Source organism: Seriola lalandi, unplaced genomic scaffold, assembly GCF_002814215.2.
Source record: "Seriola lalandi dorsalis isolate HSWRI2012SDOR001 ecotype SW California unplaced genomic scaffold, Sedor1 jcf7180002054677, whole genome shotgun sequence".
NCBI classification, from domain to species: domain Eukaryota; kingdom Metazoa; phylum Chordata; class Actinopteri; order Carangiformes; family Carangidae; genus Seriola; species Seriola lalandi.
The window spans coordinates 168,400-185,694 of record NW_019525230.1 but is presented as its reverse complement, the minus strand read 5'-3'; the positions used below and the strand labels follow the sequence as shown (position 1 = coordinate 185,694).

The window sequence follows — 17,295 nt, the reverse complement described above, 5'->3', positions numbered from 1 at the left end:
ATCTACAGCGATGAGACACTGGTGCAACGTGCGCTGGAACTGAGCCAGTTCCCCGTTTGAAAGTTGTGTCTGCAAAGCGTTTTGTGTTGGTTTCACTTGACTGGGTATAAATATCTTGCCAGATGTGAAGCTACGTTCAGGGAGAGTGACTCACATTTAAAATTTAACCTTGACAGTACACATACACATATATATATATATATATATATATATATATATATGTGTGTGTATATGTGTACAGTACAGTATGAATAGAGGAATAATCTCTCCTCCTTTTCCCAACAGGAAATATGTCTTATGCTGAAAACATGTGTTCCAGATGATATTTGATCCTTGTGGAGTGTGACTGGCTGTATTCCACGGCTGGCAGGCTGCATACCAATAGATTTGCCTTTGCCTTGCACTTGTTACATTAACCTCAGAGCCAAACCGTTTGATCCCTGTGTCTGATTACTTTTAACGGCTGTCAGAAGAAACATTTCTGCCTACTTATCTACTCATGTCCCTTTGCACTTATCTACAATGCATATAGTGAGAGGGAGAAAAGGCTAAAACATAAAGAGATTCAATAGCAGACTTTGTAGTTTTATGCCAGTCTGTGAGTGAAACTGGTGTGGTGTGCGAGCTCTTTGAAATAAAAACAGAAAGTGCTGTAACTGGATTTTTTTTTTTTTTTTTAAGCTGGCTTGAAAATTGTGTGAAATGAAGAAAGAAATCAGAACTGGGGATGGATTAGAAATAATGGCCAAACATCTGAAAACAGGTTGAAAACAAGCTGCCTCCTCTCCTCTGTGTCTGATTTCACTGGGTGTCACTGTCTTACTGTGTCTCAGTTCCACATATCACTAAGAGTCGCCCATGTGCTGCGCAGCAATAGTCACACTGTGCTGTTTTTTCTGGTGTAGTTGAACATGAAATTTTTAGCCAACAGCTGTCAATCACTACGACTTTGCCACAGCTGATTAAACTTTGCCAAGAGATTTAAGATTTAATTCGAATTTAATTCTTGTTTTCTTGTTTTCTGAGATCTTCCCTGAGGTGTCTTGCTACCGTCTACAATTTGCGTGTTGTGTTTTTTTTTTTTTTTTCTTTCTTTTAATTTTTTGCAGCTGTGAGCAGCTCCTTCATTTCCTTTGGGCCTCGCATTGTAAGACAGGAGAGCACGTAGACAACACACTCAGTTTGTTGTTATGAATGCTGAGAGACTTGACAACAACTTCAGTTTATTTCGGCTTGTGTCTTATTTTTGTATGGTTGACAGTCATTTCTGTGAGATAAGTACACACACATACATGCGCACACACACACACACACACACACAGGAACTCTGTTGCTCCCTCTCAGACTCTCTGTGGTACAATCTTTGCAGACTTTACACCTGCCATCTGTTGATAACTCCTCTGATTCTTAACTACCTGTAATGGATCTGCAATGAGATGATGCCATGCCCCCCCCCCCCCCCCCCCCCCCCTCCCGCTCTCCTTACACACATTCCCATACACACATTTACACACACACACACACACACACTCCCCCGATCTTTCACAGTGATAGTGTCATGGCTTTGATCAGAAATAAAGCAGCAGCTGCTCCCACAAATCCCCTTCTTCCTCCTGTCTTGTCTAGTTCGGGTCCCGCTGGGAATCGTCGCTCCCCCTGCACTTGTCTATAAATATAGACCCAATGGAGACTCTACATACACTGATTTTGATATATTTATACATTTCAATTTTTTGTCAGCAAATTCAAAAAATAAATAAATAAAAAATTCCACTGCCCAATTGACACCCCATGAGCCGTAGAGGGGAGGTTTAAAGGGAGTGAGAGGGGAGGACCAGGGAGGAGACGAGAAGGAGCTGGAGACAGAGATGAAGAGAAATGAAGTGAGACAGAGGGAGTCAAGGGGGGAGAAAGAAAGAGGAAGGTGAGCAGCAGGAGAGAGGAGGGAGGAGGTGAGTGAGGAGGAGGAGGGGGGATGTGGGGGGGGATAAAGTATTTTGTCACAGTGCCGTCGGAAAGAGATTGAAAAAGGAGTGTTTGAGGAGGACGGAGGTTGCCTTGATATAAAGCTTTCTCATGCTCTTAAAGTGCTGCTCTATTCTATTCACTCAGTTTCAGCTCCACCTTGTTTTGACTCTGTCTTCTTTTCCTCCCCCCCTCCTTCTTCTTTTATCATTTCTTTCTTTTCTTATTGCCCTCTCCTCTTCTTCATCTTCCTCATCTCCTCTCCTCCCTCCCCCGTCTATCCTCCCTACAGGCACGTCTATAATCCAGGTGACAGCAACAGATGCTGATGACCCGACTTATGGGAACAGCGCCAAGCTAGTGTACACACTGGTGCAGGGCCAACAGTACTTCTCTGTCGATCCCCAGACAGGTGAGTGTGTAGATATATCATTGTGTGTGTGTGTATATGTGTTTGTTCCCATCACAACTCACATGGGTGGAGAAACGTAAAAGTTGCGCAGATGTCGGAAAGCAAATACACACACACTCTGCAGAAAAGCAAATATACTCAAGATGGTGAAAAGCAAACAAGTGAATTCAGCTCTGTATCATGAACGACACACACATACAGTGCTGAACGTGTGTGTGTGTGTGTGTGCATGGATACGATCAAAGGGACACACATACACACTTGTATGCACAGTACACGTGTGTGTGTGTGTGTGTGTGAGTGTACAAACACAGGTTTAGTTAAACATCTGAGAATGTGTGGAGCTGTATGCACAACCAGAGTAACATGTCTCTCTCTCTCTCTCTCTCTCTCTCTCTCTCTCTCTCTCTCTCTCTCTCTCTCTCTCTCTCTCTCTCTCGTACACACACGCGCGCACACACACACACACACACACATACATACATTCAAACTAACACCCCCCTCCTGTGCATCCCTAGTTCTCTTGTCACACTTAGTCATCCATCTTTTCCACTTCCCTTTTCCCTCTTGTGCCCCCTCAGACACCTTCCTGTTAAACACACACACACACACACACACACACACACACACACACACACACACACACGCACACACACCCCCTCACTCCCTCTCCCAGTGTTCCTCCTCCCTGGTTCGCTCCAGTATGAGTTGGCAGAAATATATTCATGCTGCCAGGGCCTGTGTACGCTGAACAAAACACAGCAGCAGCCTAATGTTATTATTTCTGGATGAAGCAAAAACAGAAAGACGTGTTCAAAGAGAGATGTCAGCAAAGGTTTGTGAACTATTACACAGGACAGATTACAGAGGGCTCAAAGGACCTGTCTGCTGTGCGCGTTCTCAATATGCCTCTGTGTCACACATGTCACCCAAGGGCAAAAAGTTTATTGTGCAGCGGATGGAGAGGGTGGAGGGTGCTCTGTGTGTGTGTGTGTGTGTGTGTGTGTGTGTGTGTGTGTGTGTGTGTGTGTGTATATATATATATATATGTGTATATTTATTCCATTATGAATACTTTTTTAGCATCATACCTTTGGGGGAAATGATAGCTCAGTTGATTCAGAAATGGAGTTCAAACTACGTAACGCTTTAGAAGCTGTTTTGATTGACAGCAGGCGCAGAGAAACTTTAGCTCAGAATGTGGCTGCTGCAGTTTTTTTTTTTCCTGCTTGTGAGCGTTTATTTTCCCCACATGGGTCACAGGTGGCCGATACTTGTGTTTTGCTCATTGGATGTCAACGTCTAGTAATTGAATGCTCTGACATGTGAGGACCTCTGCAACAGGCAACGGCGCTTTTTTGAAATGTTAATTGGGGAATATAAGACTAATTCCACCCAGCGTGTATTAACCGTGACACTATGCTATTAGATGAGCTTTAGTATTCTGAGCATGTCCGCTCTCTTCTCCCCTCGTCTCTCCGCTCTCTCTATCTCCCTTTTTCAATCACCCTGTTTCTCATCAGCTCCATCACCAAAGGTCTTATTCAAAATGTTCACTTGCAGCCGAGCGCATTCGCTCATACATGCAGTTTGTTTTGCTTACGAATTCCGCTCAGAAACCTCGACGTATTCCTGCCGCTTCGTTAGCATTCAGAACAGCCCCATGTTGAATGTGATTCACCTTGAGCTGCCAAGTCATCCAGGCCGGTGTTTTGGCTGATGCCGGGTGAAAGCAGCCAGCACTTGATGTGCAACATCCAATCATATGTAGCAGAATGAGGCCATTTCCACAGAGGAGGTGATCGATGTTGAATGCGTGTAAATGATGCGTCTTGGTGTGCGCCGTTAAAGAGTGTGAGATACAGAACGAGATTTTACGCTCTGTCAGCATGTCCACCTGTCGCCGTGCGCTGATTTATTTTTTCCATGTGAGCCTCCTCACACACTTGTGTTTGTGTTTGTGTGTGTGTGTGTGTGTGTGTGTGTGTATGTGTTTCTGTGCGGCGTTAATGGGACATGAAGTGACACATCGTCGCTGCCACATGGAAACTGAATGTCTCCAAAATGTCAGAAAAGCTGTCGGGTTTCTCTTCAGCCTGGTGACTCTGAGGTTTGATGTTGACCAATAGGTTTGATCTTAGAACTTAATCAATTAGAGTGTCAATATTTTCATCACTAAAACTGAAGCCACTGTCTGGACTTTTCACACAGCAACCGCCTGATGACCTTTTGCGTTTGATGATGATCAAGCAGCTGCTGACAGCTTCACGGTGCAGCATACAGCCTAATTAGATTAATTACCTAAATAACTATAAACCCTATTACTTCAGTAACAAGGAGTTCAGTATCTAATAGAAGTGGGCACCACATTCTAACCAGACACACTTTATAAAGGGTTGTAACTAATGGATTCACTGATGGCTACTAAATGATTTATTATTACTTCATAAATCAGTAATTATAGCTGAACTGATACTGGCTCTCTGAGGCTGATACAGATAAAGTATTTGAGAAGAAAATGCAAAAATAAAATAATTATATGCTTCTATATATATATCTCATATATATATTTATATGTTAAACACATCATAATTATTAGGATCTCTTAGATTATTTTTTCCTTTTCCTATTGAATAGGACATCTGACAGTGTAAGATGCTCTTGTGTGGCCAAATTACATAATGGAAAGGCTGTTTCTAAATCAAGTTAAATATGTCTGTGGCATTTCTGTGCTGCAACGTCTCGTTACATAATGGCTGACAGATGCTGATATATCTGCAATAGGACAATATCAGCTGACATATTGGCCCAGCTGATTTACTGGTCTGTCACCGTCTCTAACAAGCCATTAGCAAGAACAACGTCGGGTTTCCCGGTTTGTGAAAATACATATGGCCGCAGCAAACCTCACTGTGTCCTTTGTGTCTCTTTAATCCATCGACACGACTCCTCTAATGGACCAGTTGCCTTCTAGAAAACAGCTGCAGAGCATCTGGAACAAACTCTATTAAATAACAATGCATTAACATTAAATGGCCTATTGGAAACAAGAAACCCATAACCTTTTATTAATGACTTACTCACATGTGTAACTGCAGTCTTTAATAATGGGCCATAACTTTCTAAGCTAATAATGGGTGGTCATATCATAATAAGCGATGGCGTCTATTAAGATTAAATCCACCACTTTCTTTATAATCAGCCCTCAGGTCTGATGTTATATACGTTAGTATGTCATTAATAAAGATTTAAATTATAAAATGTGTTAATAAATTAACTGTACTTTGCATTTCTGGATTGAGAGACAAAGCAGGCTAGACCTAAAATCATTATTGTTACTGATCCTCAGGGCAATAAATGATTTATTAAACATTAGGAATGCCTTCAGTTGCAGCTTGTAAACAGCTTGCCTTATTAGAGAATGGTACCTCAAATGTCTGATAAATAGCTAAACAAACTGTGATACCACTCTTGTATCTTTTCAAGATAACTCTGTTGTTAGAAATGTGAATAGAGCTGGACCAGATCCCAGTGTGCCGGGAGCTTTTGTTCCAAAAACAGAGCACAGGCCAGAAAGTATATTTTGGAAGCCAGAAGGTTCAGAGCCTGGTAATCACGAGTCATAAATATTGATCAAAAAACCCTTTTAGTCATGCATAGATTTATTATGGTCATTTTGCTGCCATTTCGCCACATTAAAAACTTTATTATCCTTGCTTTAAATGCTTCATGGCCACCCTGATGCTACTCTGTGTCTGTGTGTGTGTGTGTGTGTGTGTCTGCTGCAGGTATTCTGCGTACAGCTGTGCCTGACATGGACAGAGAGACCCAGGACCAGTACCTGGTGGTGCTTCAGGCCAAGGACATGGGGGGCCACCTGGGTGGATTATCAGGCACCACCACCATCACCGTCAGGCTCACCGACGTCAACGACAACCCTCCGCGGTTCACCCAGAGTGAGTTACTCAACAACTCACCAGGAATAAACACACAGTACAACATGAAAGATGAAAATTGCTGCATGTATGCTGGATACGCATACGCATTTTCTTTATCTACACATATGTGCGATAATGGTATGCACTGCCTCCCACCTCAGCCCTGCAGCCATACATAAATGCACGCTCTTACCACGCAGGGGCCTAACACTGTCGGCAAATACTCCATGGCGGCTTGCAGTACCTGCAGATTGGGTTTCATCTCATTAGAGGGATGCAGCATCAGGCATCGAGCTGCCAATCACCGTAAAGTAGCAGAAATGACTTTGAATGACTTTGTTGTTCTTGTATTTACTGTCTAATACTCAACACTCAGGAAACAAACATTAGGCTGCATAACAGCATAAACACTGTTTGTTTTTGCACCAGAGGGCAGAAGACTTCTCAGACCTTTTTGACCCGCAGGTACTGTCAGGATTTTCGCAGCAGCAGTCAGGCAGAGGAGACTCCTGCAGGGCTGCAAAGTGCCTCATCAAACATTCAGTCATGGATTTCACCTGCCTGTGCAATGATAGATCAGCTACTATTTCCAACTGCACCTGCACAGATTATAGGGAATAATCCAACAATACCTCTAATGAGGCCAGTTTAATTGCCTTACAAAAAAACTAAATTTCACTGTTTGTAATCACACAGTTATTTTAGTGCAAATGATAGATGGAAAACGTCTATGTCCTGTGTAGCTGTGTGACTTATAATGTTGGTAAATTCAATTAAATTAGGCCTTACTCCTGTGGCCTAGCCTTCTGTTGCATATAAAACAAAAATTAGACCAAATTAGCAATTTACATAATGGCTCCTGGTTGCTATGAAGAATATGTAATCAAATTGGATTATTAGACGTTATTGTCATAGTTGGACATTGTACTATAAATCATATTTTAGTTATCCAGAAGGAGGTTAGTGTGCTGGCATGATAACTCCCTGAGCAACACTGCTCTGGCTTGTCTGTGTTTGTTTGCCACTGTTGTTGGATGGAGTGCACCGGTGTGTTTTAGAGGCCGGTATTAATCAATTCCTTCTCTGTTGTACCTTGAGATTTGGTATGTGTGTCCTTTATTACATTCAAAAGGACACACCAGCTACTCCTCCTGTGGATGATCAAGGGAACCGAGTGGCATTGATGGCCAGTGTTCCTGTCATCTTTTACTTAATGTCGTCCTTTCTGCCATTTTTCTTCTAAGCCAGCGACGTCTCGTCCAAGATAATTTTCTGACCTTCTTCCAATTAAAGTGAAGAGAGTTGAAGTCGGGATAGAAAAGTTTTTGTACAGTTACACTTCATTTTGGTTTCCAGAGGGATTAATAGGACAGATAACTTGCTTTTCCATCAAAATTGTACTTACTTTTACTTAAATTGAAGTGAAAACAGTATGTCACCTCTTAAAGGGAAATGTAATTATTATAAGAGCTGAATAAATTTAGGATTATATCTGATTAGTCCGCCTACAGAGTATTTGAACATTTCACTAATCTTAGTTTTCGAATACAGGGTTAAGTTGAGGGTTAGTGGAAGAAGTTGAATTGTGAATCTCAACTAACAAATACTCTGTAAACTCTGTAAAACAGATGTAAAACATCCAACTGGGCTTTTTTTCTGAGCGACAATAAGACAGCAATTCATAATTGTTCAATCAATTGAGTTGCATTGTGTTGAACTGCTGCGACTCGCATGCCTGTTCACACCGACTGTGTGTCTGCTGCGTTGCTGCTATTGCCAGATCTTTATACATTGAGTTTGCAGGCTACTTGAATGCCCCGATTTCTTCTCATTATAAATTCATTTCTGATTTATTTAAAATGGCTAATATGGTTTATATTTTTTTATGTCTGTGACATATTCAGATTCAGCCTAGACATTTGCTTGGAGATGCACGTGTCACGCGCTCCGATCCATTAACATGGGTGTTCTTGTTAACAAACTTGTGAGTAGACAAACTTAATAAATACTTTTTTGTTTTTAATAAGATAAGTTTTATAAGTCTGCTCACAAATAATGCAGTCAGTTGTTGTTGACATCTTCCCAGGGTAATTTCTTTTTATATTGCTTGATAAAATTCAAATATAACCATGATATTCAAAAGTGGCCTTTTATTTATTGATATTTTGCCAGTCAGGTTATTTATCCATGCATTTATTTATCCTAGTTTATGTTTTCTGCATTGTGTTTATGTTGATAGTTAAGAGTGAAGAGTCAGACAGGAAACAGTGGGAGAGAGGGAGGGGGTATGACATGCATCAGAAGCCCCTGGCCCCGTTCGAACCATGGATGTTGTGGTTATGTGGCGTGTACTGAGCGCGTTACAGCTACTGGAAGCAGCAGCAGTGGCAAAGGTGGACCCATATGCACAGACAGGATGAGGCAGTGAAGTGGCTTTTAATGAGGAATAAACAGGCTCACTGGCATATGAGATAACAAGTTAGCAGGCAGGTGTCCAGGTCCAAACAACACGGAAATAAACGCAGGTCGCAGCTACACACGAAGACTCAGGAGCTAACATTTGAAGGATTCAATAGCAGGGGCAATTAGCGGCTGAGGTATCAGGTCTGGAGTGGGATCCGATGGGGACAGAGTAGAGTCCCAGGGCAGAGAAGCAGGGCTGGCCAGAGGAGAGGGGCAGTAGAGAGAGGGAGTCAGAACAGACAGGACTGTAAGGGAGACAGAGAGCAGGATGAGTACTGGGGGAAACAGGCAACAAGCTGAATGCTGAGACGCGACACTGGTAACAAATTTGGCTCAAAGCGTAGCGACGCTGACGGGAAGCAGAGTCTACGATCTGGCAGAGTGGAAGTGGCAGGGCTGAGTATTTATATAGGTCTTGATTATGGAACTGGTTGCAGCTGGTGGAGTTCTGCTCCGAGTCCAACACACCTGTCTCCACTCACACAATCACACACACGGACATCGGAGATAACGACGTCCTCGGAGAGTGTGAGCCGCACTGAAACTAATCATATGTAAGAATCAAAGTATCATGTACGTGTGTTCAGATTTGACTCTGAGGAGGAATTTTGATACTAATTACAACAACCAGATGCTAATGATTTTAAAGCACCTGAACGGCCTCCATGATCAGTGTGTGTCAGAGCCACTGCTGCTGGTCCAGCTGCTGACAGCTGATTAACAGGACAAATCAGCAGCCAGAGTACAATAACTAACTTCCAGTTGATTTTAGAACAGCACATCCCATCTGTCCCTTTCACCTCACACAGTCGCTGTGTCCCAGTTCAGGCGCTGCATCTTTCAGAAGCTGCATTTGAATGCGACTGGGCCGTCTCATTTCAAAGGCTCCCTCAAAAGTGGCGGAAAAATGCAGCCTTCTTTTCCTGGGCAACAAAGTCTCCATGGGTGGATCCTTCGCGGCCTAACTTACCCCAGGATTCATTGAAAATAATGGCAGCAAACAACGCTGAAAGAGAGCGCGAGGATTACGCCGGCTGTGTCGCTGTTCTGCCGCAGCTCACGCCCACGTATGTGTTCACACCGGCTGCGTGTCTGCTGCTGTGTTGCTGCTGCTGCCAGCTCTATCTTTCTATGTAGAGTTTACAGGTGGTTTGGTGGTCAAAGGTCAAAGGTCAAAGGTCAAGGTCACAGTGACCTCACAAAATAAATTTTTGGCCTTGTGAATGCAATATCTCAGTTATGCCTTGAGGGATTTTCTTCAAATTTGGCACAAACATTCACTTGGACTCAAGGATAAACTCATAAGAAGGTCAAAGGTTAAAGGTCAAGCCATAACTCAAGACTACACAAAATTGCACACTAATGATTAATATTTTATATGATTCTGGATAAACAGGGATGTAACCTGAAACTAGTCTGAGCGACCGTGTGGCGGTAATTTTAGTTTCATGTCTGACATTTTCAGATTCAGCCTAGTCGCTGACACTGTAGTGAAAGGTGTCAATATTCTGGTATTTTCTCCGTCTATTTTTGTTGGGAGCTGCATGATTCACGTGTTAAAAATGAGCAAGATGCTGAACCTCTAGAGACGCAGGCATCGTGTCCGCTCTAATACGTTAACATGGGTGCCGAACTTAAAACCAAGACCTTCCACAGTCGCCACGCCACGCAGCCAGTGTGTTCCCGGCCTCACATTTTTAAATGTAGGCAATAGGTTTCTACTCATTCGAAGATTTAATGGTACAACCTTTAAAAAAAAAAAAACCAAGGTCCTTAAAACCCCAAGCTTTTGTGTTTTGTCAAGGTTGCTAGGCGACATGAGCAGCGCTTTGTGATGCATTGGTAATGGCAGGCACAGCTGGTGACAGGGTGGAAATACTCCATAGGCCAGACTGTCTCATTTCGGTTCAGCCTTCCCAGACCAGTTCTTCTGAATGATGCAGCCCCTGAATTAGAACGCAGCGAGTATCTATGCCTCATGTCCCCCACTGCAGCTCGCCCCCTGGGGAGGCGCGTTTTTAAAAGCACTGAATGAGATCATCTTTGACCCACCACTCTGTTACTGCTTTTGAACAGCGAAGAGACGCGTCCCTCTGGCGATTTCTAAAGTTACACAGAGTGGCGAGATTTCCTCGACACACAGAAACATAGAAATTGGTGGCGCAGACACCAACGTACATATTATCCAACACGTTAACTCTTCATGTTATGTTTGTCCAGCTCAGAATTAACGTTAATTAACAGTTGAGTAGATCAGTTGTCATTCTAGCTGGTCCTAATCAATAATAGGCAACTGAAATTTTCACCTCCTCCAGCTGAGTGAGCAGCTGTGAATGTGTATTATGTAAATGATAAAAAACAAATTGACTGTTGTTGTTTGAAAAGCACACTCACTTGATTTTCATATAAAAATGATTAACTGAAGTGCATTTGTTCACATCTACATATAATTGTTATGAAGGAAACTGTAAAATAAACGTAGTGAGTTTGATTTCTCTGACCGTCTCACAGCTGCAGGAGCAGGTGAACGTATCATAGAGTTGTCAGGGGCTGGATTGGCCTGCGATGAGGGTTTCTTATCCAATTGACCGCTGCCAAAATGAACTAATGATGTCCTGGGGTGGGAGGTTTGTTGGTCGAGTTGAACCCCCATCAAAGCTGCTGTTTTTGGACCGGGCTGTGTGGAGGACTAGAGGGGTTCTTGGAGGGAAACAGGGCTCATTGTGATCAGTGTGGGTGATGAGGAGCCTCACGGCGCCGGCAGCTGCCCTGAAACCCCACAATCTACCAAAAACCCCTCCTGGCTGTTGCCTCCACTGATCCTGATGATGATGACTGATTGATGTTAGCCTACTCCGGCAGCCTGTGTGTGTGTGTTTATGTGTGTGTGAACAACCCACATATTCCCCGTGTATCCCTGATCCTCCGCTTTTTCTTTTTTGTCCGTGCGTTCCCTCACACACTCGCACTCCCTTGTGTTTACACCATCAAAGCCAGCCACCCCGCCGCTCTACTCAATTACACACCAGGGCTTTTAAAAAAAAAAAAAGACACCCTCAAATCCGGCCCCCGCGTCTCCCAAGGTCAACACTGCTTATTCCCCGTGGCATTTACCAGAGGGGAGAGGATTACATTGAAGCGTACGAAACCAGGTATCAGCTGTACATTTAAAACAAGATTCGAAAAAGCGCTCCTGCTTTGTGGGATTGTCTTTTCACAGTGCCCTAGAATTTCTCCCTATCCAAAAAAAACATGATTCTAGAAACTAAGTGGGTTTGTTGTGTGTACAGTTCTGAACGCTGTCAGGGGATTTCTTATGCCCGGAGGAGGCAGTATAGGAGAAGGAAAGTAGGCTACCGTACAGAATAGTCTGTGTTTTTTGGTTAAATGATAAGCGGAAAGTGTGGGATATTTTCAGAGGCTTCGTTGGCAAACATAACGCTCTCGCCACACTTTCCTCTGGGTCTCATTATCAAATGGCATACACCGTGCTCCAAATGTATTTGGACAGCAACATGTTTTTTGATGTTTTAGCTCTGCATTCCTCGGTTGCAAGAACAGCTTTAATTTTGTTTTCATCCATATCAAATGAACTTTTTTTTTTTTTTTTTAAAGGTACCGGCGCTTTTTTGAACATTTTAAGCTGACAAATATTTAGACACGCTGCAGACAAAGTCTTCATTTTTAGTATCTTGCTGGATATTATTCAAAGATTATTTTGAAGTCTTTATTCCAGAAATATCATTGGACTCTTGATATTTTCTTCCTGCATCTGCAGTAATACTCGCTGGACTGCATATTTTTCAGCAGGCCTGTTTTTTTCATGAGAACATGTCAGACTGTGAGGAAATAACTTCTCTTTCCAACAGCTCCACTAAAATGTGTAGTTAACAAGACAGACGAATGTGAAAAATTGTGCTAAAGGGGACTTTCTATTACCCTCTCATTCCACATCAACTTGCCTGATTAAGCTCTTAATTATGGTAGTGCAGTGTGGAATACATGGTTGGCTAATTGTCTGAGAGTAAACAAGGGTGTTAGGTATCAAATCACATCTCAAATTATCAGCTTCCTGTTACGAAGCTTCAGGATAGGCACAGTAGATGACTTTCTAGTCCCGTGGTAATCCATGGGGAAATTAAGATGATGGGGCCTCCACAGCGTCATGTAGCTTTGTAGTAGGGCCACTGTGCTGCTGTTGGGGCTGATTTGAAAATCCATACCCTTGTTTCCATGTAGTCATTTATTCAGACATGTTTTTCCATGTTTACTGTAGCTGAATAATTTATGGCTGTGTGTACTCCACAGCTGAATTCTCCCTGGGATAAATTGAAATAGGGGAGGATGGAAATGTACCTAAATATAAGATGACCACTTTGTTTAACACAAAGAACAACGTTTTCTTTATTCTAACTCACTCTGAAAAGTGGGTTATTTAGGAGGACACCCAGTCTGTGTAGGATAAAGATAACTTTTCTGGATTACTTTCCGATACCACTAATGCCTGGAAAATATTGACATTATTAAAAACTGAAACAGTCTCACATGATGAAATACATACAGTCTCATCTTCAGGTGTCTGAAGTCTTTTTTATCAGGGTTTGTATCACAGATCTCCTCCATGAAATATCATATTAACAAAAACAGCAAACATGGCATCCGCCTGTACCCAATATATATATATATATAATCTATTTTTCTAATATAAATATTGCCTTGTAGTTTCAGCAATTTCTACACTGACACCTGAGGAAATGATATATATATATATATATATATATATATATATATATAAGATAGAACAAAAGTAAGAAAAAAAAAAGAAGGTGCAAACACATTCCTTTGACATCTGAAAACATAAAAATAAACATGACCCAGTTCCTCTTGTTGCCTGAGAAGGTTTCCAATATTGCAGTATATGAAAAAACATTGTGCTATATTATAAACACAATACAACACGTTATGGGCTAATGCCTATAACTATACAAACATCATTTACATTATATGTGATTTATGTTACTTTCAGCTAATATAAATATACTGTTGGTGTAAAATGTGGAATAAATTGTACAACAACAGAACAAAGAAAACAAATGCTACACGCCCAACGTTTATCCAAATAAAAGACTGATCCCTGTTTCTTCTCCTTCGCTTTCCCCAGGTAACTTTATGTGAGTGGTTAGCTAATCAACAGTCCACTCAGTCTTTGAACACTGTGGAAGATATCCCTGAAACGACTTACAAAATTTAAGGTTCAAGTACTTTCTTCATTTTCTTGTTCTTCTTCTTCTTGAGGTCTTTTCGTTCACATTGTTTAGCATGAAAGTTCATTCTTGCCCATCGGAATATAGTTTCAGAAGACGATGCTAATCCTTGACTCATTCACTAGCTTTTTTCAGAGCTTTCAACCACATCACACGGTCTTCATCAGTGGATGGATTTTGCTCATGGAGACAGAAAGCTGAGCTTGCATTTGGACAGATCCATCGCGATGACACAGGATAAAAACATAAATGTTAAAATTATACATGAAATCTATTAGAAATGGGAACAAATCCATATATATACATATATATCTAGTCCATACAAGTATGTATGTTTATGAATTTATGCTTATATTATAGACTTATGTTACATAAATAAATATCTCTCCCAAAGTCAATATATGTTGATATTATATACAATAGATAGAAATGTTTTAAAATTAATGAGAAAAAATAAGAAAAACATCTATAAGCAAATAGAATTTTATATGTATGTTGTTTTAATAAACATGCACATATAAATCACGTATATATTGTGAATAAACATGCTCACAACATGCTATACCATCATCATAGATAGATTATTGCATATATGTTATAGACTTATATCTTAATATATCCAGAGGATGTTTATATGTGATATTAATATATCCCCTTGTAGGTGACATATATGGCAACATCACTGTTGATATAGAGACATATGTGTCATATATTGCATTTTCTGTAAGAGAACATGTGATCGGGTTGAAAGCTCTGGTAAAAGGTTGGAATTTGCAAAACATTCAACAAACCTCAATTAAGTAATTTTTTCCCCTGCGCTTTAATTAATCGTCGTGACTCGCCCTCAGCAGACGAAGCAGGTTAGAAACGTGATGTATTGTTCAGAGATTCTGTTGAGCTCCTCATTGATCCACCTGCTGCATTTATCTCACGCCATAACGTGACATTCATTTCACCAGCAGCGGCTCAATCTGATCTGCTCAACGGTCAGAGATATGATCAGCAGTGCCGAGGAGGAATCCTGTGTTTTCACACTCAGTGTTCTAAAAGCATAAAGAGAATAAATAATAAAAACACACTGCCCCTCTAAATATTTCACTTCATGTACAAGGTGATATCTGCTTCAATCTGAATCCTCTGAATTCCAAAACTTTTCAGAGATTATTCACAGCTGCATTCTTCACACAGCGACTGCAGCTCCTTCATGGCGCCTATAGATGAATCTGTCGGCTGTCGAAGGGGCAAAAATTAATTCATTACCTTGCGACAGTTTTAACAGCATCCAGAGAACCATCACTCCTGCTCTTTGAAAACTTTTTCCGGTTCCCTCTGCTCTGCCTGTGAGAGCCGTTCGAATAGCTACAACTCTGCTCGGTGACAAGTCCGCAGACGGAGACGCAGGTGCTGCTCCCCGTTTTTATGTGGTTTCCAAACAACCTTGGCTCGCCAATGGTGCCACATAAAAACGTTGAGGGAGCCATCACTCTCCCAGCGCTGTGATGGATGGAAAGATAGATGGGCTGACAGATGACTACATAGGTAACGCCGATAAGATCAGTGTCATTTTATGCGACGGAGAGATGAGACAGAGAGAGGGAGTAGTTCAGGAGAGGGCTTCATCATAAATATTACTAATTCATTTCCCTAGAGAGCAAGACTGTTACAGAGAGAGTGTGAATGGGAGGAGAGAGAATGAGAGAAAGAGGAGGTGTGTGCAGGGGAATGTACATCTTCCTCTGTGTGTGTGTGTGTGTGTGTGTGTGTGTGTGTGTGTGTGTGTGTGTGTGTCTGTTTTGGGCTTGTGTGCGCTTTTTTATTCCCTGAAAGAGAAAAAGGAGAAAGAAAGAGTCGCTAAAAGAAAAGTGTGATAAAGTTGTCAGAGGAGGAAGACAAAGGGGAGTAAGCACAGAGGGAATGGGCGAGAGGAGGCTCATGGAGAGATGGAGGGGACGAGGGGACGAATGTACAAGAAAAGGGAGCGGGGGAGTGAATGAGATGGAGGGAGTCAGGAGGGATAATCAAGGTATTATGTCCTTTAGTGAGGCAAAGAAGAGTGCACACAACAAAGAAGCATGAGTGGGTGAGCTAAAGGAGTACTCACAGATTGGCATAATGGTGTAACCTTGTATGTGTTTTCTTTCTCTGTGGCTACAGCTTCTTCTTCATCTCTCGTAATCTGCTTTTATCTTCCCCTCTGATACATGCGCACGCATTTAGGACACACACACACACACGCACACACGCACACACTCGTGCACATGTATGATCAGTCAGAGGTGAGGAGACAGGGAGGTGACGGACTTCGTAATCTCCTGTCAGACCCACAGACACACACACACACACAAGCAAACAAACAAACACACACATACACACACTCCTGACTCCCACTCTCTCAGTGTGTGCTCTTCACACACCCGGTACCCTCGTGTCCCTTATCGCACTCTCTTCCATCTGTTCCTGTTTTAAAAACACCCTCAGCGGACAATCATTTTTAGTCAGTGTGGCAGAATGTGTCTGCGCCGAGAAATCCCACTTGTCAAACCCTCCACTCTCACAGCCCCACTGTAAACGACTGGATCTATTGTTAATGAACATTTGTGTTCGCTGCCAGGCAGCCATTTCCATTCCTGGGGGTTAATATTGCCCATCGAAAGTTTCTTCAAATACCGTCTTTAATAATGAATAATTTGTTATGCAATTTTAATGCGTAAAGTAATGTTAATAGAACATGAGGGACGGACTGTACAGGAAGCCGCCTTCTTTGTGTTGTCGTAGTTCTTTCCATATAACGATGGTACGCTTACACAACACAGAAAATTGCCCGTATAGACCGAACAGCCACCAGTGCTGGCGTCAGCCTTCATCATTTTCTCGTATACCCTCTTTAGCAGACGCATCGAATTCAGTAACATCCAATGCATATCGAAAATAGCTTGTGTCCTCTTCAATAGGGCATCGATAATGAATTTAGTTAAATGGCATGACTAATGTGCGTTTGTGGACTAGTAATGGGCTCGTCAGAGTTAAGGGACGCGCCGCGCAGGCCAATCCGGTCCAACGCGGTCGCCCACGTCCTGTCGTCCTGTCCAATGATCGCCACCCACGCGCCGACGTCTCCCATTGTTTGGACTGGCACGATAAAGACGTGAAGCCGGCACTCTTTAGAATGCATGAAAGCGAGTCCTGGGGGCAAGTTCACCAAAGCGTGAAGGAGGGAGGAGGGAGACAACAGGATGGAGGGATGGAGGTGGTG

General features: G+C 42.2%; 1 protein-coding gene across 1 annotated transcript in view; it reads left to right on the top strand.

Annotated features, from left to right (window-relative positions):
* cdh24b (cadherin 24, type 2b) overlaps positions 1–17,295 on the top strand; it is a 139,231-nt gene that overhangs the window by 78,484 nt on the left and 43,452 nt on the right. Inside the window, exons 4-5 of the mRNA XM_087178150.1 lie at positions 2,258–2,377; positions 6,166–6,333. Of these exons, the coding sequence (XP_087034276.1) occupies positions 2,258–2,377; positions 6,166–6,333 (288 nt within the window). The remainder of the gene's footprint in view (positions 1–2,257; positions 2,378–6,165; positions 6,334–17,295) is intronic.